Genomic DNA, 27,828 nt, shown 5'->3' on the forward strand with positions numbered 1-27,828 from the left:
TCAACTATCATCCCCCAGAGAAAAAGGCGACGGGTGAGCGTCTGTTTCACCTCAGACAGGGGAAGAGGAGCGCGCAGGAGTTTGCACTGGACTTCCGGACTCTGGCTGCCAACGCGGGATGGAATGAGAGGGCCCTCATCGACCACTACAGATGTAGCCTGAGGGAGGACGTGCGTCGGGAATTGGCCTGCAGGGACACCAACCTAAGCTTCGATCAGCTGGTGGACATGTCGATTCGCCTAGATACCCTGTTGGCTACCCACGGACGTCCGGAGTCGGGGCCGTCCATTCCATCCCCCAGCACTTCCGAGCCGAGCCCTATGGAGCTCGGGGGTGCTGGTGCTAGGGAGACCAGGAGAGAGACCAGGAGAGAGGCCGTCCCCTGCACCAACTGTGGCCGCAGAGGACACACTGCGGGTCGGTGCTGGGGAGGGTCTCCTAGGAATCGAGGCAGTAGGCAGCGCACTGATGAGTCATTCCAGGTGAGTAAGCACCCAACTCACCCAGAGCTCTCTGTTGCGCATATGTGTATTAAAGTTGTGTTTCCCGAGGTTTCTCCTCACTCCCAGCATAAGGCGCTAGTAGATTCAGGCGCAGCTGGGAATTTTATCGATCGCCGGTTCACGTATAAGTTAGGGATTCCTATTGTACCAGTTGATGTGCCCTTCCCCATCCATGCCCTAGATAGCCGCCCTTTGGGGTCGGGATTGATTAGGGAGGTCACAGCGCCACTTAAGATGAAGACACAGGAGGGCCATGAGGAGATTATACGGTTATATCTGATTGATTCTCCTGCGTTTCCCGTGGTGTTGGGGCTTCCCTGGTTAACATCTCATGACCCCAACATTTCATGGCAACAGAGGGCTCTCAAGGGATGGTCTGATCAGTGTGTCGGGCGGTGTGTAGGTGTTTCCGTAGGGGCAACGACGGTGGAAAGCCCGAACCAAGTTCCCACCATGCACATTCCACCTGAGAAGGCGACTCAATTACCACCTCATCGACAGGGGGATTGTGCGATAGACCTCCAGGTAGGCGCTGCGCTTCCTCGTAGTCATGTGTATCCTCTGTCTCAGGAGGAGACGGCGGCTATGGAGATTGAACGAGGTATGTTATAGGTTACAACTGCCCATTAATTACCGCATTAACCCCTCGTTCCATGTGTCTCTCCTCAGGCCGGTGGTAGCTGGTCCACTCTAGGAGAATGAGGTACGAGAGGCTCCTCCGCCCCCACTAGACATCGAGGGGGCTCCGGCGTACTCGGTCCGTTCCATCTTGGATTCGAGGCGTCGGATGGGGGGTCTGCAGTATCTCGTGGAGTGGGAGGGGTACGGTCCGGAGGAACGGTGCTGGGTCCCTAGGAGGGACATCCTAGATCCCTCCCTGTTGAGGGATTTCCACCGGAGTCATCCGACTCGCCCTGCTCCGCGTCCTCCTGGCCGTCCCAGAGGCCGGGGTCGGCGCACGGCTGGGTCCGCGCGTCAAGGGGGGGGGGTACTGTCACGGATTCAGCCGAGGCTGCTCCTCCTCCTTGCTCGGGCAGGCTTCGGCGTTCGTCGTCCCCGGAGTACTAGGTACTGCCGATCGATGTTTCGGTGTTTGTCTTGTTTGGTCTTTATTGTTTACACCTGTTTCCCATTATGTTGGATTGTATTCCCTATATTACCCCCTGTCTCTCATTGGTTATTGTGTGTGATTGTTCTTTGTCATTCCGGCAGTTGCTTTGGTGTACGGGTTATTGTGTTTTCCTCCCTGTTTGGAGGTTTGTTGTTTTTGTACTCTATTTACTGTGTTCAGTAAAAGTACGTTGCCAGCCGCTCTGTGTCCTGCGTTTGACTTCACTGACCGCATATACGTCGCGTGACAATAAGTGGCTGTCATTGTGTTTAAAACAAGATGGAATAAGTGGCTGTCATTTTATTTTAAAACAAAATGGAATAAGTGGCTGTCATTGTGTTTAAAACAAGATGGAATAAGTGGCTGTCATTTTATTTTAAAACAATATGGAATAAGGGCTGTCATTGTGTTTTTCATCCATACTCAGATGGTGAGAGTTGGAGGAGAGAGGCACTGATGTATTATTAGGTTAAGATTACTTTCATTTTAGGGGGGAATGTATTTACTTATTAGGGCAGGCTCTCTTTTAACCACCAGAGTATAATGTAAATGGACTCCAGGTCTTGCAGTTTTAAGATGTGTGCCTGTGGCCACAGCAGCCAAGAGGGCCTGTCTATACACTGGTGAAGGTGTCAGACTAGACACTGATCACACACTGTTACACTTCTGGGACGTATTGGGATACGGTAGTAGTAGAGTCAGTACATTTGAGGAAATAGTAAACTATAAAAACGGTGGTAATAGAGTCAGTATATTCAAGGAAATACTAAACTATCACCTAAATTGGGAACATTTTCCTGGCAAAACAGATGTTTTAAAGGTGTAGGGAGGGAATCAAGTCTGGGTAGTAGTAGCATGCATTATTAGGCTGGCTAAGGAGCCTAACATATTGTAAAGTGGTTATCCCACTGGCTATAAGGTGAATGCACCAATTTGTAAGTCGCTCTGGATAAGAGCGTCTGCTAAATGACGTAAATGTAAATGTATGAGGTGAACTTGGAAACCCAGCAGTGTGCAGCCTTTAGAGCCACAACAATAAAGTATAGAATAGAATAGAGAAGAGTAGAATAGAGTATAACATTTTATAGTAAACTAGGGAATGACAGAATTGAATAGAACATAATGGTTTCACATCAGATTTTCACCCATGTACTTGAAATTGCCCTAGTATGCATGGGGGACAATGCATTATAGTAAAAACTGTTCTCATCTCAGTTACACTATGCTGAGTGGTCTTCTCCCCGTCCTCCCTTCTCATCCGCCCATTCTTTACCTCTATTTCCTCCCTCTCAGTCCCCCTCTTTTCTCTATTAGAAGCGGTCACCTTGTGATGTGTGTTCACTCCGCCTCTTCCCAGCTGATGCTTGCGCCCTTTCAATTTCTATTCTGAAAGGAAGACTGGAGGACGGGGGAAAATAAAACAAGAGGGTCTGCGGGGGTAGCGCAGTTAAAATATCCATGGGTGGTTGTGTGGGTAGTCACCATGATTCTTCAGGCAGTTTAAACGAAAATTCTGACGGAACTGGAGGTAGGAAATGAGTTACATACTGTCGGGGTCGTTTTTGGTCGATGATTGGTGGTTTTTGGTTACATGCTGATTTCATTCGCCTTGCATCCCCTTGTGTCTTCCCTTTATTGCAGCCGCCTAGAACATCGTGGCGGCCACGGCTATCATCTCTATAGTCCCACCCGGACTCGTGCGAATAATAGTTAGCTATCTAGGCAACATTTTATGATCTTGAAAATGCTTACTGTTCCGTGTTAAATCACTGCCTTTGTCTGTTTTGAATGAAGGCGTTTAATGTTGTAGTTAGCTATAGCTAACATGCTAGCTGGCTGGGTATCTTTCTACACAATAAATGTGGGTCACTGTTTGGCTCAGGAATGCAGAACATCATAACGTTACATGCTATTATAATATTTGCTAACTCAAACGATGCTTTGTTGTGTTCACAGATACATTTTTGCAATCATATAACCTAATTCTATTTAATTGAATGCGTATTTTCTTGGGGGTCGACAATCTAAAGTGGGGGAGCGTGCAATTTTTATTCGCAGCTGCAGGAGGATGGGGGAGTTGCACCCAAACTTGTTTTAAATAACTAACGGTGGTGGTTGGTCTTTGTCCGTTGACATGTCCATCAATTATACTGTATCTCTGTATTCAACAATAACCCAGATTTGCATATCTCATCTCAGTGACGCGCATAATTTAATGGATATTATGTACCAACCGTGTTCATTCATGCAGTGTAACACAATGTATCCAGGGCTTTGTGAATGAGAAAGACGGTATTCATATACTGGTTGGCTGTTAACTGCGACCCCTCGGGTGGTTACTTCACACTGTTATTTCCTCACCGCGTGGGGATTTCAAGTGTCTAATGTTGCAGATGTTGTTATGACTTTAGGTGGTGTGATTGAGCTTAGGTTGGAGGGGGAGGGGCTTGTACACGTACACAAAGAAGTCTGTGATGGCTCCTTGCATAGATAACAGGTATTGATCTTCTTCATGTTTGTGTTGCTGTTATTGTATATGCACACCTAGGCAATGCACATGGCAAAATGTCCCTTGAGGTGGTCCTTCCAATGCAACAGTGTCTTGGGGTCACTGTTATATCACATTGTTAGGTCTACACACTATTATATTGCTATTACCAGGCAGTGAAGTTTGTGCTGTAACCAAATGTGGACTGTACATTGCTGAACATGTGTGGAGCTTCTATAACTCACAACTAATAATGTAGCTAGCTTGTCCGAGAGAGAAAGCGCAACAGGGATCTGATTTTGACAAGAGAGAGAACAGGAGAGGGAAAGAGAGGGTTTCCTCCAGGGATTGGCTAAACTAAAGAGTTATTACACTCCTTTTGTCTCTCTGGCTTTTGACTCTTCACAAGAGAGTAAAGCCAGCGGACTGTAGCTCAGTCCTGCTGAGAGCTCTCCCTGAATGGGGTTGGAAGTAGCTCTTTGGAGAAAGCTTGCCATGGACATTTTTTACAAAGTTCAAGAGAAAGTATCAGCTTATAAGTCTTTTGACATGCATTGTTACCTTGACTCTCAGCCATTGCTTGTTACTGAGCAATACAGTACTTCCCTTGTAGTAATGGGCATTACGAGTCTTTTCAGTGAGCCGGATCTTTTGGCTCCACCCACCTAAATGAGCCATTCATTTGGCACCCAAACAGCTCTTCGTTCAGTAGTCCTTAAAGGGATGCTACCATACCTGTAGACTTCTAGTCATTGTGCTAACGCTAGTTAGCATTGACTTGTGAAACTACCGCTAACTTCCTTCATACTGCACGCAGAGACATAAAAATGGTATCCACAAGTTCATCTGACTAAACTAAAGTTCCAGAATGGGGTGAAAATGGCATCCATACTGTAGATGCGGTAAAGGAGTCAATGGTACACAGACGTTACATTTACCAGATTGGCGCACATTCAACAAATCTGATCTAACAAGGTGGATATTCGTCAAATACGTCATGATTTATGTATTATAACAGGCCCACAATATGGTTACCTAAGTCCGATTTGGATATATTTGGCAGTTTTCGCTGCATAACATGTAGAAATAGTCTCTTTTTCAAGTTTAGAAGAAGTGACTGCTAAACGCTAACTCCCGTTCGTATTGGCTGGTGAGCATAGCTAGCATACAGAAATCGGTGGTTGTAGTCCGTCATTTTGAACTGTAATGCAGTTGATTGGTAACGATGATTTGAACATGTATTGGGGTTGACATCCATATAAGCGTTATACTCCGATTTGATTACCTCAACATAGTGTGAAATACACATATCAACAATAGCATAAATGTAGGGTAATTTTGCTGGGGGGGCAACGAGGCAACTCGGGATCTTTCCCCCACAGTCCTTTCCCCAACGCTTTTCCATGGCAATTCCATTGTTTTGGTCAAGTTCGATTGACCTGGGCCTCTCCGAGTGGCGCAGCGGTCTAAGGCGTCACTACAGACACGTGTTCGATCCCGGGTCTGTCATAACCGGCCTTGACCGGGAGTCCCATAGGGCGGCGCACAATTTGCCCAGTGTCGTCCGGGTTAGAGGAGGGTTTGGCTCATCGCGCTCTAGCGACTCCTTGTGGCTGACTTCGGTCGTCAGTTGAACAGTGTTTCCTTAGACACATTGGTGCGGCTGGCTTCCAGGTTAAGCGGGTAGGTGTTAAGGTGCAAGGTTTTGTCGAGTCATGTTTCGGAGGACGCACGACTCGACCTTCGCGAGCCCGTTGGAGAGTTGCAGCGATGAGACAAGATCGTAATTGGATCGCAATTGGATATCACGAAATTGGGGAGAATTTTTTTTATTAAAGTTCGATTGACCCCTTTACCACATCTATTGTGGTCAGGGAGAAATCCAAAACCAGTTTAATTAGAATGAATAGCAGTAGAGGCCTAGGTGAAGCATTTCCTGATTTGACTTTATTCAGGACAATAAAAGTAAGGCATGTGATGTCAGAAATTGTGTAATAGAAATATTGTCAACCTAAAATATTGTCATATAATTATAAATAGAGTTTTACAGGTTTTATACAACATTTCTGTATAAATAGCCTCTAAACTATATGTAAACAGACCATAAATGTCTAATTTCTTGTTTCCTTGGAAAGCTGTGAGTGTTATTACATGATACAATACTAGTACTTGTCTAAGTCCTATCATCAACTGATTTCAGCCAGTGTATGGCTGTGGATTGACTGCATTGTTTGAATGGAATGTTGGTATATTGGCAGTCAAAGTACAATTCCGCCACGTTATAACCAGTTATTATGCTGTTATTATATATGCACTATTGTAAGATTTGATACACATTTGGATGTTTTATAATTTTTGTCATTTTGAAGCTTCTTTATTGCCCTCGTCTATAGCATACTACGTTTCCCAGGGTGCATTTTGTCTCCCATGATGCAATGCTCTGCATAGTTAGCCTGCAGTTAGCTTAGCTAGCTGGCTATCAAGCTCAGACGAAGCTTAGTCTAAATATATTGCTTATGTTATAAGTTATTAGTGCATTTCACATTACTTTTGGATTGTACATATATTGTAACGCTTACATGAATGTGTCATCAAAACATTAGGAACACCTTCCTAATATTGAATTGCACCCCCTTTTGCCCTCAGAACAGCCTCAGTTCGTCGGGGCATGGACTTAACAAGGTGTTGAAAGCGTCCCACAGGGATGCTGGCCCATGTTGACTCCAATGCTTCCCACAGTTGTGTCAAGTTGGCTGGATGTCCTTTGGGTGGTGGACTATTCTTGATACACACGGGAAACTGTTGTGGGTGAAAAACCAAGCAGCGTTTCAGTTCTTGACACACTCAAACCGGTGTGCCTGGCACCTACTACCATACCCCGTTCAAAGGCACTTACATAATTTCTCTTGCCTATTCACCCTCTGAATGGCACACATACACAATCCATGTGTCAATTGTCTCAAGGCTTAAAAATCCTTCTTTAACCTGTCTCCTCCCCTTCGTCTACTCTGACGGAAGTGGATTTAACATAGGCTTGGGCAGTATACCGTATATACCGTTTAGCAACAAAACCGAGGAGTGCGCAACTATGGGGCAAAAGAGACGGGGTTGGCTTAGATTGTTGACAAAATGTAAGCTATATTTTGTCTCCAATGTTTATTGAAAACAAATACATTTGCAGAATGAGCACTTGTTGTCTCTTAAATACATCGTTACAGTTGTTGGTTAGCTAGCTAGCGAATTGTAGCCATATTAGCATTGACTTGACATCGTGGTCCTCTGTAGCTCAGCTGGTAGAGCACGGCGCTTGTAACAACAAGGTAGTGGGTTCGATCCCCGGGACCACCCATACACAAAAAAAATGTATGCACGCATGACTGTAAGTCGCTTTGGATAAAAGCGTCTGCTAAATGGCATATTATTATTATTATTATATATCAGTCAAAACGCCTCAAAACAAGACATCAATAACAAGATGAAACGAGCTGAAACGAGCCACTTACGATTCCCCACATGGCAGTTTCTTGTAATTCTTGCTAGCAATCTGGCCATCCAGAATCACAACAACACGCTGACTTCTGCCCCATGGAAGCGTGCACATCGTTCGTGACATTGTCAGCTAACCCATCTATACCGGGGTATCCCGAGTGGCGCAGTGGCCTAAGGCACTGCATCGCAGTGCTAGCTGTGCCACTAGAGATCCTGGTTTGAATCCAGGCTCTGTTGTAGCCGGCCGCGACCGGGAGACCCATGGGGTGGCGCATAATTGGCCCTGCGTCGTCCAGGGTAGGGGAGGGAATGGCCGGCAGGGATGTAGCTCAGTTGGTAGAGCATGGCGTTTGCAACGCCAGGGTTGTGGGTTCAATTCCCACTGGGGCCAGTATGAAAAATAAAATAATGTATGCACTCACTAACTGTAAGTCGCTCTGGATAAGAGCGTCTGCTAAATGACTAAAATGTAATGTATTTGGAAGTAGCCACAGGAAGGTTTTTCAATACCGTCAATATAGCAGATCTCGTTCTTCCTGTCACATTATTTTACATTATGAAGCTTGCCGTAGTTCCACAGAACAGTTGAGCCAGTCACGTGTTTGTTAGTAAATAGCACAACGGGAGAAAGCGGGAGCAGGTGTGTCCAGCTGTGTATTGACAGGGGTGCATGGCCATCATATGTATAATGTTTATCACACAAATAATGTAGCCAGCTACATTTCCTAATGTTTTACTGAAAGTGAATCTTGCATTTTACCTGAGAAACGTAGGGTGGCTACACCAAGAAAAGTACCAGAGAAAAGTAGCTCCACATCAGTCAGAGGACCGTTTGCTGATAGAACGCCCGTTCCTGAATTCTCAGCAGAGTGGAGGTGCAACTGAAGCACAAAATTAGTCTAATGCTGAGCAGAAAATGCAATAATAAGCATTTTAGATCTGCGTTTACAAAACGCCTCAAGCTAAGGCCCCAGAATTCTGCATTAACGATACCCCTAAGTTTAACTTGCTAGTTATCTAAGTAAGTGACTGAATTAATAAGGTGATGGGGCATCATATTGTGTTAGCGTTCTGCCGTGTTTGAGAAGTCTAAGCCCGTTGGATGAGTTCTGTCCAGCTGATATCTTGGTTACCTTGCGTTTTTTCTCCTCTCTGTTCTCGGCCCGTCAGCTCCTCCCCCATATTCTCAGAGACAGGCAGTCCCGTTGCCCTGGCGACTCCAGACTCCACACAGACACAGTGTGTACACATGTTACTCCAGAGCCATTACTGTTCTTCCTTCAGACAAGTATGTGTCAAAACATTGTTCATTTCCACAATGTCTCTCGTTCACATTCACATGTCCAAACTTAATCAAAAATGACATTCGGTAGCTCCTTCCTATATACACTACATGACCAAAGGTATGTGGACACTTGCTTGTCGAACATCTCATTCCAAAATCATGGGCATTAATATGGAGTTGGTCCCCCCTTTGCTGCTATAACAGCCTCCACTCTTCTGGGAAGGCTTTGCACTAGATGTTGGAACATTGCTGCAGGGACTTCCTTCCATTCAGCCACAAGAGCATTAATGAGGTTGGGCACTGATGTTGGGCGATTAGGCCTGGCTCGCAGTCGGCGTTCCAATTCATCCCAAAGGTGTTCAATGGGGTTGAGGTCAGGGCTCTGTGCAGGCCAGTCAAGTTCTTCCACACCAGTCTCGACAAACCATTTCTGTATGGACCTTGCTTTGTGGTCCTCTGTAGCTCAGCTGGTAGAGCACGGCGCTTGAAACGCCAAGGTATTGGGTTCGATCCCCGGGACCACCCATACACAAAAATGTATGCACGCATGACTGTAAGTCGCTTTGGATAAAAGCGTCTGCTAAATGGCATATTATTATTATTATTATTGTGCACGGGGGCATTATCATGCTGAAACAGGAAAGGGCCTTCCCAAAACTGTTGCCACAAAGTCAGAAGCACAGAATCGTCTAGAATGCCATTGTATGCTGTAGCGTTAAGATTTCCCCTCACTGGAACTAAGGGGCCTAGCCCGAACCATGAAAAACAGCCCCAGACCATTATTCCTCCTCCACCAAACTTTACAGTTGGCACTATGCATTCAGAGCGTTCTCCTGGCATCCACCAAACCCAGATTCGTCCGTCGGACTGCTAGATGTTGAAGCATGATTCATCACTCCAGAGAACGCGTTTCCACTGCTCCAGAGTCCAATGGCGGCGAGCCACTCCAGCCGACGCTTGGCATTGCGCATGGTGATCTTAGGTTTGTGTGTGGCAGCTCGACCATGGAAATCCATTTCATGAAGCTCCCAACTAACAGTTCTTGTGCTGACATTGCTTCCAGAGGCAGTTTGGAACTCGGTAGTGAGTGTTGCAACCAAGGACATGCGGCGGTCCATTTCTGTTAGCTTGTGTGGCCTGCCACTTCGTGGCCTGCCACTTCTAGCAGGGCAGAAATTTGACGAACTGACTTGTTGAAAAGGTGGCATCCTATGATGGTGCCACGTTGAAAGTCACTGAGCTCTTCAGTAAGGTCATTCTACTACCAATGTTTGTCTATGGAGATTGCATGGTTTTGTGCTCGATTTGATACACCTGTCAGCAATGGGTGTGGCTGAAATATCCGAATCCACTAATTCGAAGGGGTGTCCACATACTTTTGTATATATAGTGTATGTATAACTTTATGAGCTGGATTGTTTATCTTTGCAATTTGTTTATTTTCGTTTGCGCTGTTTAGCATATTTAGCTAGTAGCCTCCATGGAAATTAGCTATTTCTTGTGCTAATTTTGTTATCTTTTTTGGTTTCTGGCGCCCCCTTGTGTACTAAGCCGGTAATAGTCCCCCTCAGGAGACTGAAAAGATTTGACATGGGTCCTCAGATCCTCAAAAAGTTGTACAGCTGCACCATCGAGAGCATCCTGACTAGTTGCATCACCGCCTAGTATGGCAACTGCTCGGCCTCCGACCGCAGTGTCAGAGGAAGGCCCTCAAAATTGTCAAAGACTCCAGCCACCCTAGTCATAGACTGTTCTCTCTGCTACTGCATGGCAAGCGGTACCAGAGCGCCAAGTCTAGGTCCAAAAGGCTTCTCAACAGCTTCTACCCCCAAGCCATAAGACTCCTGAACAGCTGCTAATCATGGCTACCCGGACTATTTGCACCCCCACCCAATCTTTTTACGCTGCTGCTACTCTGTTAATTATTTATGCATAATCACTTTAACTCTACCCACATGTACATATTACCTCAACTAGCCGGTGCCCCCGCACATTGACTCTGCACCAGTACCCCCCTGTATATAGCCTCCCTACTGTTATTTTATTTGACTTCTGCTCTTTTTTTCTCAACACTTTTTTGTTGTTGTTGTTTTATTTAACTTTTTGATAAAAAAATTAATGCATTGTTGGTAAGTAAGCATTTCACGGTAATGTCTACACCCGTTGTATTCGGCGCATTTGGCAAATAAAAATTGATTTGATATGACGATATGATCTGGATACCGCCCAACCCTAATTTAACAAGTGACATCAATAAGGGGTCATAGCTTTCACCTGGATTCACCTGGTCATGGAAAGAGCAGTGTTCCTAATATTCTTTACACTCAGTCTAGGTTCATGTCATTGTCACCAATCATTTGCAATACACTCAGAGTTATGCTAACCATAACACAGAGTTACTGTATCTAGTTAGCATGCTAGCTAGCCCGACTGCTACATCCGAAATAATAGTTTGCAACAATCTTAGCTACTGTCTTAAACAACAGTCCTGACAACATGTAGGCCTGTTAGAAGAACACAACATTTAAAGACAAATTATTATGGAATCCTCGGTTTCCACTAATGCAATACTGCTGCAACTTCGGTCGGTGATGGTGGGAGTGGTTTTGCCGAATGAGCCTTGAACAACAAAAAACTATTGGAGTAAGCTGACTATAAATATCACTCTATAGGTTTTTGAGCATCTATTAAAAATATTTGTAGATGTTATTAGACAAAAACAACCAAAGCAGCATACAGCAGGGAGTTCCACTATAATCAGAAAACAACTGGACAATGCATATTTAAAGAGCCTCTCCCTTAGCAGTCCGGCACTATTCTCCTGAACAGCAGCTGTTGATGGACAAGTGAACATTTGTGATGGGGGAAAAAAAATCTGTACAGTTACTTTGACTCCAAGTATCGATATTTGTTGGTGCTAGGTAGCGCTAGCCAGCTGTACCTGCGCCAAAACAACTGTATTTTTCATTCTATAGCTTGTTCTCCATCTTCTTTTTTAAAACATGTTTTCATCACTTTTATATCCATGACTGATTAAAACAAATTTTCTCATGCTCTGCAGCAGACATATAGTGAGAAATATGTTTGGAACATCAAAACGTAATAAAATCGCAGTAACGAATCGCAATACATATAGAATCGTGAGAATCACAATACATATCGTAGCGGCACCTAAGTATTGTGATAATATCATATCGTGAGGTCCTAGTGAAAATGTATAAGAAAATGTCCCTAAGAGGGCTATAGGCCTAGTTATAGGAACATGTCATCCTGTCCATTATTGTCAGTGAATACTTAAAGGCCCAAAGCCCTGCAGCCATCTTGATTCTGGCATTCAGGTGGAGAGTAATGGTCAGGAGGCAGCTCCCATCATTAAACCTCAATGGCTTTTATCTAGCTCACTGCAAATACAACGTAACCTTTATGTTCAACCTTACAGTGCATATTTAAAGAGCCTCTCCCTCAGCGGTTGTGTTTGGGCTTGTGAACAACATGCATAATAAGATACTGTAGTAGCCTGTCTGTTGTATTAACTTCACAACTGTCAGAGTTATTGATGTGCCTGTGTTATTGTTTCTTAAAAAGGAATCTATACTACGGTTTCTTACTGGATCTAAATTCCAACTAACACCAATTTCCTTTTGTTCAATGGCACTTATAAATGCTTTTTACAGTAAGTAATTTTAACCATGACATTTCCTACTGAGGAATAACAAATATTTAGTTGAATAATATTCAAACATTACAGCTTTCATAGTTGCTATGTTCTGCCCTCAAGTCACTGATCTCATTAGATGAAGAATTATCTCCAAAATTGCCTCCCTATTTGCCATTGACCCTGACCCCCCCCTCCTCTGGCGCTTCACTGGCAGGAGCCAGGCGACAGGACAGAACAAATCCAGGATCAGCTGATGCACAGCCCAGTGAGCCCACAGCTGTATGCCAGCCAGTGTCTCGTTCTCCTAGCTAGTCAAAATGTCTGCCTTCAGCAGCAGTAGCAGGCAACCTCTCCATTATGGATGAACCTGACAGGGCCCACCTTCACAGACAGGCCCTGTGTCACAGTTCACACTGCTGTTGAGGAACTCGGGTTGGCAGAGCAAGGCACCCAGGTGTGTGTGTGTCCATGGGGGTACTGTGTGTGTGTGTGTGTGTGTGTATGTTGGGAGGTGAAACCAGAGCCACATGCCAGTGCTGCATAATGCAGTGTGTGAGATCTCAGACCTCCTTCTCACGACATCCCTGCCTCACCTGCCTCACCTGTCTGACCCAGTTGTCATGGCGATGAGAGAGGAGGGGGGGATTCTGTGACACAGGATTGTACACTTGTTCACTCCCCCTGAAGGATGAAAAAAACTACACTGGATAGGTGTAGATGGAGTTCCTACCATATGTCTTACACCAATCCAATGCTTTGAAATTCTTGAATGAAATTGGGCTTTAGTCACATGGAGCCAATGGTGAGTGACTCTAGCCTACATGTGACAGCCAAACACAGCCCTGAGCTGACTGACTCTATACTTGACTGGCTGCCAGCTTACTGCCATGTTTGACCTCTGATGTACACTCCTATCTGTGCCTTGCAGTTGGAGGTTGTGCCATTTGACACGTGCCATGTGACCTGAGTACATGTGTATGGACACAGCCGGTGAAATAGAACACTGCTGTATTTGCAATCTCGCTCAGCCCTCTCGCACAGACAGTGACAGCAGCCACTATAGCTGATCCTAATGATCAGTGGTCAGGGAGACTAAGAGGACACAAACCACTCAAGAACCTGTTTTAGTGTCAGTATGACCCACAGTGACTAAGACCAGACCAGAGTCATATACTACAGAGGTCTCTATCTATGGATACTGACACATACTTTGTGTTAGGTGTATCTCAGTTTGTGTCAGTCATTTCCTGAGTCCTGAGGTTTTCCTATCACTATGGGCCTGGAGTTTCTTCTGGTCAGGTTCAGGAATAACTCAGGTCTCTAGTCATTTCTCCATGTAGTAGGTCTCTATCCGTGGGACTCGGTCCCCTGCTGCTGCCCTGTACTGGTCACACTGACAGGCCTGCTAGTCCACAGTTACCCTCATACTAACATCTCATAGTGGGACTGACTGACTGACTGCCCTCATACTAACATCTCATAGTGGGACTGACTGACTGACTGCCCTCATACTAACATCTCATAGTGGGACTGACTGACTGACTGCCCTCATACTAACATCTCATAGTGGGACTGACTGACTGCCCTCATACTAACATCTCATAGTGGGACTGACTGACTGACTGCCCTCATACTAACATCTCATAGTGGGACTGACTGACTGCCCTCATACTAACATCTCATAGTGGGACTGACTGACTGACTGCCCTCATACTAACATCTCATAGTGGGACTGACTGACTGACTGCCCTCATACTAACATCTCATAGTGGGACTGACTGACTGCCCTCATACTAACATCTCATAGTGGGACTGACTGACTGACTGCACTCATACTAACATCTCATAGTGGGACTGACTGACTGCCCTCATACTAACATCTCATAGTGGGACTGACTGACTGACTGCCCTCATACTAACATCTCATAGTGGGACTGACTGACTGACTGCCCTCATACTAACATCTCATAGTGGGACTGACTGACTGACTGCCCTCATACTAACATCTCATAGTGGGACTGACTGACTGACTGCCCTCATACTAACATCTCATAGTGGGACTGACTGACTGACTGCCCTCATACTAACATCTCATAGTGGGACTGACTGACTGCCCTCATACTAACATCTCATAGTGGGACTGACTGACTGACTGCCCTCATACTAACATCTCATAGTGGGACTGACTGACTGACTGCCCTCATACTAACATCTCATAGTGGGACTGACTGACTGACTGCCCTCATACTAACATCTCATAGTGGGACTGACTGACTGACTGCCCTCATACTAACATCTCATAGTGGGACTGACTGACTGACTGCTCTCATACTAACATCTCATAGTGGGACTGATGGACTGATTGCCCTCATACTAACATCTCATAGTGGGACTGACTGACTGCCCTCATACTAACATCTCATAGTGGGACTGACTGACTGACTGCCCTCATACTAACATCTCATAGTGGGACTGACTGACTGACTGCCCTCATACTAACATCTCATAGTGGGACTGACTGACTGACTGCCCTCATACTAACATCTCATAGTGGGACTGACTGACTGCCCTCATACTAACATCTCATAGTGGGACTGACTGACTGACTGCCCTCATACTAACATCTCATAGTGGGACTGACTGACTGCCCTCATACTAACATCTCATAGTGGGACTGACTGACTGACTGCCCTCATACTAACATCTCATAGTGGGACTGACTGACTGACTGCCCTCATACTAACATCTCATAGTGGGACTGACTGACTGCCCTCATACTAACATCTCATAGTGGGACTGACTGACTGACTGCACTCATACTAACATCTCATAGTGGGACTGACTGACTGCCCTCATACTAACATCTCATAGTGGGACTGACTGACTGACTGCCCTCATACTAACATCTCATAGTGGGACTGACTGACTGACTGCCCTCATACTAACATCTCATAGTGGGACTGACTGACTGACTGCCCTCATACTAACATCTCATAGTGGGACTGACTGACTGACTGCCCTCATACTAACATCTCATAGTGGGACTGACTGACTGACTGCCCTCATACTAACATCTCATAGTGGGACTGACTGACTGCCCTCATACTAACATCTCATAGTGGGACTGACTGACTGACTGCCCTCATACTAACATCTCATAGTGGGACTGACTGACTGACTGCCCTCATACTAACATCTCATAGTGGGACTGACTGACTGACTGCCCTCATACTAACATCTCATAGTGGGACTGACTGACTGACTGCCCTCATACTAACATCTCATAGTGGGACTGACTGACTGACTGCTCTCATACTAACATCTCATAGTGGGACTGATGGACTGATTGCCCTCATACTAACATCTCATAGTGGGACTGACTGACTGCCCTCATACTAACATCTCATAGTGGGACTGACTGACTGACTGCCCTCATACTAACATCTCATAGTGGGACTGACTGACTGACTGCCCTCATACTAACATCTCATAGTGGGACTGACTGACTGACTGCCCTCATACTAACATCTCATAGTGGGACTGACTGACTGACTGCACTCATACTAACATCTCATAGTGGGACTGACTGACTGCCCTCATACTAACATCTTATAGTGGGACTGATGGACTGACTGCCCTCATACTAACATCTCATAGTGGGACTGACTGACTGACTGCCCTCATACTAATATCTCATAGTGGGACTGACTGACTGCCCTCATACTAACATCTCATAGTGGGACTGACTGACTGACTGCCCTCATACTAACATCTCATTGGGCTCCCGAGTGGCGCAGCGGTCTAAGGCACTGAATCTCAGTGCTTGAGGCGTCACTACAGACCCCCTGGTTCGATTCCAGGCTGTATCACAACCGGCCGTGATCGGCGCACAATTGGCCCAGCGTCGTCTGGGTTTGGCTGGTGTAGGCCGTCATTGTAAATAAGAATTTGTTATTAACTGACTTGCCTAGTTAAATAAAAAAATAAAAAAACTGAATGAGTGACTGACCTCATACTAACATCTCATAGTGGGACTGACTGACTGACTGCCCTCATACTAACATCTCATAGTGGGACTGACTGACTGCCCTCATACTAACATCTCATAGTGGGACTGACTGACTGCCCTCATACTAACATATCATAGTGGGACTGACTGACTGCCCTCATACTAACATCTCATAGTGGGACTGACTGACTGCCCTCATACTAACATATCATAGTGGGACTGACTGACTGCCCTCATACTAACATCTCATAGTGGGACTGACTGACTGCCCTCATACTAACATATCATAGTGGGACTTACTGACGGCCCTCATACTAACATATCATAGTGGGACTTACTGACGGCCCTCATACTAACATCTCATAGTGGGACTTACTGACTGCCCTCATACTAACATCTCATAGTGGGACTGACTGACTGCCCTCATACTAACATCTCATAGTGGGACTGACTGACTGCCCTCATACTAACATCTCATAGTGGGACTGACTGACTGCCCTCATACTAACATATCGTAGTGGGACTTACTGACTCAATCAATCAATTTTATTTTATATAGCCCTTCGTACATCAGCTAATATCTCGAAGTGCTGTACAGAAACCCAGCCTAAAACCCCAAACAGCTAGTAATGCAGGTGTAGAAGCACGGTGGCTAGGAAAAACTCCCTAGAAAGGCCAAAACCTAGGAAGAAACCTAGAGAGGAACCAGGCTATGAGGCTACTGACTGCCCTCATACTAACATCTCATAGTGGGACTGACTGACTGCCCTCATACTAACATCTCATAGTGGGACTTACTGACGGCCCTCATACTATTGAGAAAAATAATCAGAAAATTCAGGAACCCTATTTTAACAGTAGAAAATAACAGTACCATAATTGTCTACCCACAATGCATGACAATCATTGGATTAGGTTGCACATTAAAATATTTTGAATCACAACATGAAAAGATGATGAAACAACGTATTTCTTCAATACCATCTCAGTAGTATATTACATGTTTTAATAAAGCACTGTGAATGATTTTAAAAGATTCAACTTTTTTTATTGTGTGAACACATCTTGGGCTGGTGCCACCAACTGAAAAACTTAGTGGCACCAGGGGAAAATGTTAATCCTGTACATCAGTCAGTAAACAGGAATACGCCTATGATGCTAATCAGAGCTCAGATTTTGAGTCTGCAGCTGAAGTGTAAACCTGGCCTCTCTCTGGGAGAAGGAGTCACTTATATATTAATTTCATCTTAAGACTCCTCGCAGTGAACACAGCAGGAAGGCTCTCACATAACAAAAAAACGAATGTTGTATTATGGACTGAACTGGAGTAGTAGTATTAGTAATCGTAGTAGCAGTGGTAATAATAGTAGTAGTAGCAGTAGTAGTAGTAATAGTAGTAGCAGTAGTAATAATAACAGTAGTAGCAGTAGCAATAGTAGTAGTACTAGCAGTAGTAGTAATAGTAGTAGCAATAGTAGTAGTAATAGTAGCAGTAGTAATAGTAGTAGCAATAGTAGCAGTAGTAATAGTAGTAGCAATAGTAGCAGTAGTAATAGTAGCAGTATTAGTACTAATAGTAGCAATAGTAGTAATAGTAGTAGTAATGGTAGTAATAGTGGTAGTAATAGTAGTAGTGGTAGTAATAGTAGTAATAGTAGTAGTGGTAGTAATAGTAGTAGTGGTAGTAATAGTAGTAGTGGTAGTAATAGTAGTAGTGGTAGTAGTGGTAGTGGTGGTGGTAGTGGTAGTAATAGTAGTAGTGGTAGTAATAGTAGTAGTAATAGTAGTAGTAGTGGTAGTAGTGGTAGTAGTGGTAGTAATAGTAGTAGTGGTAGTGGTAGTAATAGTAATAGTAGTAGTGGTAGTATGAGCAGCAGCAGCAGGTCCCCTGTAGCTCAGTTGGTAGAGCATGGCGTTTGCAACGCCAGGGTTGTGGGTTCCATTCCCACGGGGGGCCAGTATGAAATATGTATGTACTCACTAACTGTAAGTCGCTCTGGATAAGAGCGTCTGCTAAATGACTAAAATGTAGGAGTAGTAGGCCTAATAGTTGTAGCAGTAGATATATGTGTTGTGTCCTGACTGCATTGATACTATGTCGGAGGAGCCAGTGTGGCTTTGAGACGGTCTCCCTCTTTCATTGTGTTATTGATTTATTCTCATATGTCTATTAAATAGTTATTTATCCCCCACAGTGCTATTAGGGATCGTTGCATTGTCATTCCCAGACCAACAGTCTGAAAAACAAATGCATAGTATCATAATTTGTAAGATCATAGGGTTTTGCATAGTCAAGTCATGCATAAAACCGTATTGCCGTTTAGGCCTAGCCAGAGAAAACTAGAGGAGGAATATAACCTAAAACATTCTAAGCCTTGGGCTAAAAGCAGTAGAAAGAAAACACACAGGCCTATTGAGATGAGCATTTTATATTATAAACTGGGTGGTTCGAGCCCTGAATGCTGATTGGCTGAAACCGTGGTATATCAGACCATATACAATGGGTATGACAAAACATTTATTTTTACTGCTCTAATTACGTTGGTAACCAGTATTTAAAAGCAATAAGGCACCTCGGGGGTTTGTGATATATGGCCAATATACCACGGCTAAGGGCGGTGTCCAGGTACTCCACGTTGCGTCGTGCTTAAGAACAGCCCTTAGCCGTGGTATATTGGCCATATACAGTGGCTTGCGAAAGTATTCTCCCCCCTTGGCATTTTTCCTATTTTGTTGCCTTACAACCTGGAATTAAAATAGATTTTTTGGGGGGTTTGTATCATTTGATTTACACAACATGCCTACCACTTTGAAGATGCAAAATATTTTTTTTTGTGAAACAAACAAGAAATAAGAAAAAGAAACTGAAAACTTGAGTGTGCCTAACTATTCACCACCCATTCTTCAAGGCAAAACTGCTCCAGCTCCTTCAAGTTTGATGGGTTCTGCTGGTGTACAGCAATCTTTAAGTCATACCACAGATTCTCAATTGGATTGAGGTCTGGGCTTTGACAAGGCCATTCTAAGACATTTAAATGTTTCCCCTTAAATCACTCAAGTGTTGCTTTAGCAGTATGCTTAGGGTCATTGTCCTGCTGGAAGGTGAACCTCTGTCCCAGTCTCAAAACTATGGAAGACTGAAACAGGTTTCCCTCAAGAATTTCCCTGTATTTAGCGCCATCCATCATTCCTTCAATTCTGACCAGTTTCCCAGTCCCTGTCGATGAAAAACATCCCCACAGTATGATACTATCACCACCATGCTTCACTGTAGCTCAATTGGTAGAGCATGGCGCTTGTAACGCCAGGGTAGTGGGTTCGATCCCCGGGACCACTCATATGTAAAAATGTATGCACACGTGACTGTAAGTTGCTTTGGATAAAAGCGTCTGCTAAATGGCATATTATTATTACTGTGGGGATGGTGTTCTTGGGGTGATGAGAGGTGTTGGGTTTGCACCTGACAGTGTTTTCCTTGATGGCCAAAAAGCAAAATTTTAGACTCATCTGACCAGAGTACCTTCTTCCATATTTTTGGGGAGTCTCCCACATGGCTTTTGGCGAACACCAAACGTGTTTGCTTATTTCTTTCTTTAAGCAATGGCTTTTTTTTCTGGCCACTCTTCCGTAAAGCCCAGCTCTGTGGAATGTACTGTTTAAAGTAGTCCTATGGACAGATACTCCAATCTCCGCTGTGGAGCTTTGCAGCTCCTTCAGGGTTATCTTTGGTCTCTTTGTTGCCTCTGATTAATGCCCTCCTTGCCTGGTCCGTGAGTTTTGGTGGGCGGCCCTCTCTTGGCAGGTTTGTTGTGGTGCCATATTCTTTCCATTTTTTAATGGTGCTCCGTGGGATGTTCAAATTTTCTGATATTTCTTTATAACCCAACCCTGATCTGTACTTCTCCACAATTTTGTCCTTGACCTGTTTGGAGAGCTCCTTGGTCTTCATGGTGCCGCTTGCTTGGTGGTGCCCCTTGCTTAGTGGTGCCCCTTGCTTAGTGGTGCCCCTTGCTTAGTGGTGCCCCTTGCTTAGTGGTGCCCCTTGCTTAGTGGTGTTGCAGACTGGGGCCTTTCAGAACAGGTGTATATATACTGAGATCATGTGACAGATCATGTGACACTTAGATTGCACACAGGTGGACTTTAACTAATGTGACTTCTGAAGGTAATTGGTTGCACCAGATCTTATTTAGGGGCTTCATAGCAAAAGGGGTGAATACGTATGCATGCACCACTTTTCCGTTATTTATTTTGTTCATTTCTCTTCACCAATTTGGACAAAAGCTGCCTGGGTGTTAGTCTATCTCAGTGAGCTGCCTGGGTGTTAGTCTATCTCAGTGAGCTGCCTGGGTGTTAGTCTATCTCAGTGAGCTGCCTGGGTGTTAGTCTATCTCAGTGAGCTGCCTGGGTGTTAGTCTATCTCAGTGAGCTGCCTGGGTGTTAGTCTATCTCAGTGAGCTGCCTGGGTGTTAGTCTATCTCAGTGAGCTGCCTGGGTGTTAGTCTATCTCAGTGAGCTGCCTGGGTGTTAGTCTATCTCAGTGAGCTGCCTGGCCTGCTGTTTTTGTTCCAGCTCCCCTCGCTGTGTGTCGTTTGGAACTTTTGAAATGACTTATGACTGATGAAACATGGGAGGGAGCTGGTTAAATGAGGGTTGATATGCACAGACAGCAGCTCTCTCTCTCTTTCTCTCTCAATTCAATTTAAGGGCTTTATTGGCATGGGAAATATATGTTAACATTGCCAAAGAAAATGAAGTAGATAGTAAACAAAAATGAAATAAACAATAAATATGAACAGTAAACATTACACTCACTGTGACGAGGTGTGAAAGAAGGTGTCAGGCCCAGGAGGTAAAATACAGAAGTCCAGAGTTTATTCCGTTTTCATAAATCAAACGCCCCAAGCGACAAACGAAACTATTACAAGGGAAAACATCCACCTTGGCAATAACACAATGAAATGTAGCTCAACCAAGCTACACGCTCTCACAACAAAACAATCACTCACAAAGACAAGGGGAACAGAGGGAACACTTATACACATACTAATTAGGGGATTGAGCACCAGGTGTGTGTGATTGACAAGACATGACAAGTGGAGTGATGAGAATGGGATCGGCAGTAGCTAGTACTCCGGTGACGACGAACGCCGAAGCCTGCCTGAACCAGGAGGGGGGGCAGCCTCGGCGGAAGTCGTGACACTCACAACAGTTCCAAAAGAATAAAGACATTTCAAATGTCATATTATGTGCAAATAGTTAAGGTACAAAAGGGAAGATAAATAAAAATAAATCTGGGTTGTATTTACAATGGTGTTTCACTGGTTGCCCTTTTCTTGTGGCAACAGGTCACAAATATTGCTGCTGTGATGGCACACTGTGGTATTTCACCCAGTAGATAAGGGAGTTTATCAAAATTGGGTTTGTTTTCGAATTCTTTGTGGGTCTGTGTAATCTGAGGGAAATATGTGTCTCTAATATGGTCATACATTTGGCAGGAGGTTAGGAAGTGCAGCTCAGTTTCCACCTCATTTTGTGGGCAGTGTGCACATAGCCTGTCTTCTCTTGAGAGCCAGGTCTGCCTACGGCGGCCTTTCTCAATAGCAAGGCTATGCTCACTGAGTCTGTACATAGTCAAAGCTTTCCTTAAGTTTGGGTCAGTCACAGTGGTCAGGTATTCTGCCACTGTGTACTCTCTGTTTAGGGCCAAATAGCATTCTAGTTTGCTCAGTTTTTTTGTTTGTTCTTTCCAATGTGTCAAGTAATTCTCTTTTTGTTTTCTCATGATTTAGTTGGGTCTAATTGTGTTGTTGTTGTTGTCCTGAGGCTCTGTGGGGTCTGTTTGTGTTTGTGAACAGAGCCCCAGGACCAGCTTGCTTAGGGGACTCTTCTCCAAGTTCATCTCTCTGTAGGTGATGTCTTTGTTATGGAAGGTTTGGGAATCGCTTCCTTTTAAGTGGTTGTAGAATTTAACGGCTCTTTTCTGGATTTTGATAATTAGCGGGTATTGGCCTAATTCTGCTCTGCATGCATTATTTGGTGTTTTACGTTGTACACTGAGGATGTTTTTCCAGAATTCTGCATGCAGAGTCTCAATTTGGTATTTGGCCCATTTTGTGAATTCTTGGTTGGTGAGCAGACCCCAGACCTCACAACCATAAAGGGCAATGGGTTCTATAACTGATTCAAGTATTCTTTGCCAGATCCTAATTGGTATGTCACATTTTATGTTCCTTTTGAAGGCATAGAAGGCCCTTCTTGCCTTGTCTCTCTGATCGTTCACAGCTTTGTGGAAGTTACCTGTGGCGCTGATGGTATGTATAGTTTTTTGTGTGCTCTAGTGGCAACAGTGTCTAGATGGAATTTGTATTTGTGGTCCTGGCAACTGGACCTTTTTTGGAACACCATTATTTTTGTCTTACTGAGATTTACTGTCAGGGCCCAGGTCTGACAGAAACTGTGCAGAAGATATAGGTGCTGCTGTAGGCCCTCCTTGGTTGGTGACAGAACTCTCTCTCTCTCTCTCTCTCTCTCTCTCTCTCTCTCTCTCTCTCTCTCTCTCTCTCTCTCAATCTCTCTCTCTCTCTCTCTCTCTCTCTCTCTCTCTCTCTCTCTCTCTCTCTCTCTCTCTCTCTCTCTCGCTCTCACTCCAGTTAGTGGTAAACTTATCAGAGGCCCTTGAGATGGGCTGATAGCCTGATGACAGGCAGGCAAGCACAGAGAGGAAATGGGACTGATGTTATCTGTGAGAGGAACGCTGGTCGTCAGGGACAGGGTCCCACCACGTGGCAGGCAGCAGGGAGGCAGGGAGGCAGGCAGGACATTCCTTATCTGGGACTTCGTCCCCTCCTCCCCCTCCTCTTTAAACCCCATGGTTAACAGAGGATTCTACACACTTCACTGGGCTGTTTTTCGGGTTAATCTAGGTTGGGTTTTGTCTTCAGATAGTTCACTTTAGGCTCAAATCAGCCATATTCCAACAGGTGACCCAAGGGAGAGAAAATAGTGGCGCTACAGACAGATCAGGCCACAGGTTAAGGGTCATTCTGGATCATGTAGAGATAGATAGTAATGGCGTCTTTTTGTAGGCACTATCTCCGCCATGGTTTGTTTGACAAAGTATATTGGGAAAATGAATGGCATTTTTGTAGGGTCTTTGGATAAAAGCTGAACATAAGGTCTGTGGAAAACACAGGCTTAGGAGATAAATAATATAATAATATGCCATTTATTTATCCAAAGCGACTTACAGTCGTGTGTGAGATCTTATACGTTTGTTCTATGAGATAATCTTCATCAGATAACGCCACTTTTTGTGCATTTTTATGAATTTATGTAATAGCAAAAAAGCACATGAAGGCTTCATAATTCATAAAGGTCATGTTAACTGACTGCTATTATCTCATAGAACAAAAGGTATAAGATCTCCTAAGCCTGCGTTAACCTCAGACCTTATTTTCCAAAACCCTATTATTTCCCAATTCATTTTTCCCATAGGAATGGCTGAACAAACCAGAGGTAAATCATTTCCGGGTTTTAGGACTACAAGCTGGCGAGCTCTATTGCAGGAGGGATTGAGTTGAGAGTTAATGTAGCACATATTGCTCATACAGTAGATGTATTCAGGCTATATCTTTTAAACAGTTGTAGCAGTGGATAGTTTAAAGCAGGTTTTTGGGAATCTATTGTGATCTATCGTGTTAGACTATATCACCACTTCTTCTCTGTGTAGTTATGGCCTAATTCAGGATGAAATCAGTTGTGTTTAGTACACCGTTGAACAGTACTGCACACTACACTGACTGTTGAATGCTGTTGTCCACTCCTCCTCTGTAAGTTACAGGAAGGGGTTTTCATTCAAATGAGGTAGACTTAAGGGGGCAGCTGTGTGTGTCTGTCAAAGCAAAGGTTTGCTATCTGCGTCACTGGTCTGCCTGTGGCAGGAAATGAAAATGGAAGATGGTGACGCAGATGAGGAAATGGCTCATTCATTGGGCTTGCCTATAAACAGTGGTCTGCGTTGAGGGGAGGCTCAGACTGGGTCAATCTAGATCAGGTGATACGCAGGCAGGGCCTCTGTCTGTTGTTATTGCAATGATTTACTGTCCTAGCATCAGTCAGTCACACTGCATCCTCTCTCTCTCTCTCTCTCTCTCTCTCTCTCTCTCTCTCTCTCTCTCTCTCTCTCTCTCTCTCTCTCTCTCTCTTTCTCTCTCTCTCTCTCTCTCTCTCTCTCTCTCTCTCTCTCTCTCTCTCTCTCTCTCTCTCTCTCTCTCTCTCTCTCTCTCTCTCTCTCTCTCTTTATTGGTATGGGAAACGTGTCTTAACATTGTGTGTGAGTGTGAGTCTGTTGGAAGCTGACTGGTTAGATTAGTCGTGTTTATATACAGTGGGGAGAACAAGTATTTGATACACTGCCGATTTTGCAGGTTTTCCTACTTACAAAGCATGTAGAGGTCTGTAATTTTTATCATAGGTACACTTCAACGGTGAGAGACATAATCTAAAACAAAAATCCAGAAAATCACATTGTATTATTTTTAAGTAAGTAATTTGCATTTTATTGCATGACATAAGTATTTGATCACCTACCAACCAGTAAGAATTCCGGCTCTCACAGACCTGTTCATTTTTCTTTAAGAAGCCCTCCTGTTCTCCACTCATTACCTGTATTAACTGCACCTGTTTGAACTCGTTATCTGTATAAAAGACACCTGTCCACACACTCAATCAAACAGACTCCAACCTCTCCACAATGGCCAAGACCAGAGAGCTGTGTAAGGACATCAGGGATAAAATTGTAGACCTGCACAAGGCTGGGATGGGCTCAAGGACAATAGGCAAGCAGCTTGGTGAGAAGGCAACAACTTTTGGCGCAATTATTAGAAAATTGAAGAAGTTCAAGATGACGGTCAATCACCCTCGGTCTGGGGCTCCATGCAAGATCTCACCTCATGGGGCATCAATGATCATGAGGAAGGTGAGGGATCAGCCCAGAACTACACGGCAGGACCTGGTCAATGACCTGAAGAGAGCTGGGACCCAGTCTCAAAGAAAACCATTAGTAACACACTACGCCGTCATGGATTAAAATCCTGCAGCGCACGCAAGGTCCCCCTGCTCAAGACAGCGCATGTCCAGGCCCATCTGAAGTTTGCCAATGACCTTCTGGATGATCCAGAGGAGGAATGGGAGAAGGTAATGTGGTCTGATGAGACAAAAATAGAGCTTTTTGGTCTAAACTCCACTCGCCGTGTTTGGAGGAAGAAGAAGGATGAGTAAAAACCCAAGAACACCATCCCAACCGTGAAGCATGGAGGTGGAAACATCATTCTTTGGGGATGCTTTTCTGCAAAGGGGACAGGACGACTGCACCGTATTGAGGGGAGGATGGATGGGGCCATGCATCGCGAGATCTTGGCCAACAACCTCCTTCCCTCAGTAAGAGCATTGAAGATGGGTCGTGGCTGGGTCTTCCAGCATGACAACGACCCGAAACACACAGCCAGGGCAACTAAGGAGTGGCTCCGTAAGAAGCATCTCAAGGTCCTGGAGTGGCCTAGCCAGTCTCCAGACCTGAACCCAATAGAAAATCTTTGGAGGGAGCTGAAAGTCCGTATTACCCAGCGACAGCCCCGAAACCTGAAGGATCTGGAGAAGGTCTGTATGGAGGAGTGGGCCAAAATCCCTGCTGCAGTGTGTGCAAACCTGGTCAAGACCTACAGGAAACGTATGATCTCTGTAATTACAAACAAAGGTTTCTGTACCAAATATTAAGTTCTGCTTTTCTGATGTATCAAATACTTATGTCATGCAATAAAATGCAAATTAATTACTTAAAAATCATACAATGTGATTTTCTGGATTTTTGTTTTAGATTCCGTCTCTCACAGTTGAAGTGTACCTATGATAAAAATTACAGACCTCTACATGCTTTGTAAGTAGGAAAACCTGCAAAATCGGCAGTGTATCAAATACTTGTTCTTCCCACTGTAATTGCTGCAAAAGGTGGCTCTACAAAGTATTCACTTTGGGGGGGGTGAATAGTTATGCACGCTCAAGTTTTCTGTTTTTTTGGCTTATTTCTTGTTTGTTTCACAATAAAACATATTTTGCATCTTCATTTTGCAATACTTTCGCAAGCCACTGTATATGTTGAAGAGGGTGGGGCTTAAACTGCATCCCTTTCTCACCCCATGGCCCTGTGGAAAGGAATGTGTGTTTTTTTTGCCAATTTTAACAGCACACTTGTTGTTTGTGTACATGGATTTTATAATGTCGTATGTTTTTCCCCCAACCCCACTTTCCATCAATTTGTATAGCAGACCCTCATGCCAAATTTAGTCAAACGCTTTTTTGGAATCAACAAAGCATGAGAAGACTTTGCCTTTGTTTTGGTTTGTTTGTTTGTCAATTAGGGTGTGCAGGGTGAATACGTGGTCTGTCATACGGTAATTCGGTAAAAAGCCAATTTGACATTTGCTCAGTACATTGTTTTCACTGAGGAAATGAATTAGTCTGCTGTTAATGATAATGCAGAGGATTTTCCCAAGGTTGCTGTAGACGCATATCCCATGGTAGTTATTGGGGTCAAATTTGTCTCTACTTTTGTGGATTGGGGTGATCAGTCCTTGGTTCCAAATATTGGGGAAGATGCCAGAGCTAAGGATGATGTTAAAGAGTTTAAGTATAGCCAATTGGAATTTGTGGTCTGTATATTTTATCATTTCATTTAGGATACCATCAACCCCACAGGCCTTTTTGGGTTGGAGGGTTTGTATTTTGTCCTGTAGTTCATTCAATGTAATTGGAGAATCCAGTGGGTTCTGGTAGTCTTTAATAGTTGATTCTAAGATTTACATTTGATCATGTTTATGTTTTTGCTGTTTGTTCTTTGATATATGGCCAAAAAGATAGTTCTTCATGTTGTTGTTTGTTTAGTGTTTTCCAATATTCCCAGAAGTGTTTAGAGGCTATGGATTCTTCAATGATGTCAGTTAACTATCTCTTTCTCTCTTTCTATCTCTCATTCTTTCTTTCTCTCTCTTCTTTTCTCTCTCTCCTCTCTTATTCTCTCCGTATAAACAAATAAATATTGGTTATATTTACAAAGGTGTTTGTGCTTCACTGGTTGCCCTTTTCTTGTGGCAATAGGTCACCAATCTTGCTGCTGTGATTGCACACTGCGGTAACAGATAAGGGTGTTTTTCCAATATTTGGCTTGTTTTCAAATTCATTGTTGGTCTGTGAGATCTGAGGGAAATATGTGACTCTAATATTTGGCA

The 27,828-nt window shown here is 44.2% G+C and overlaps 1 protein-coding gene across 1 annotated transcript in view; it reads left to right on the top strand.

Moving 5' to 3' along the window:
• The first annotated feature begins 2,980 nt into the window (after positions 1-2,980).
• ubtd2 (ubiquitin domain containing 2) overlaps positions 2,981-27,828 on the top strand; it is a 55,712-nt gene continuing 30,864 nt past the window's right edge. Inside the window, exon 1 of the mRNA XM_084177527.1 lies at positions 2,981-3,142. Coding sequence (XP_084033653.1) covers positions 3,073-3,142 — 70 coding nt within the window. The 5' untranslated portion in view covers positions 2,981-3,072. The remainder of the gene's footprint in view (positions 3,143-27,828) is intronic.

Source organism: Coregonus lavaretus, assembly GCF_964263955.1.
Source record: "Coregonus lavaretus genome assembly, chromosome: 15".
In the NCBI taxonomy this organism is placed as follows: Eukaryota; Metazoa; Chordata; class Actinopteri; order Salmoniformes; family Salmonidae; genus Coregonus; species Coregonus lavaretus.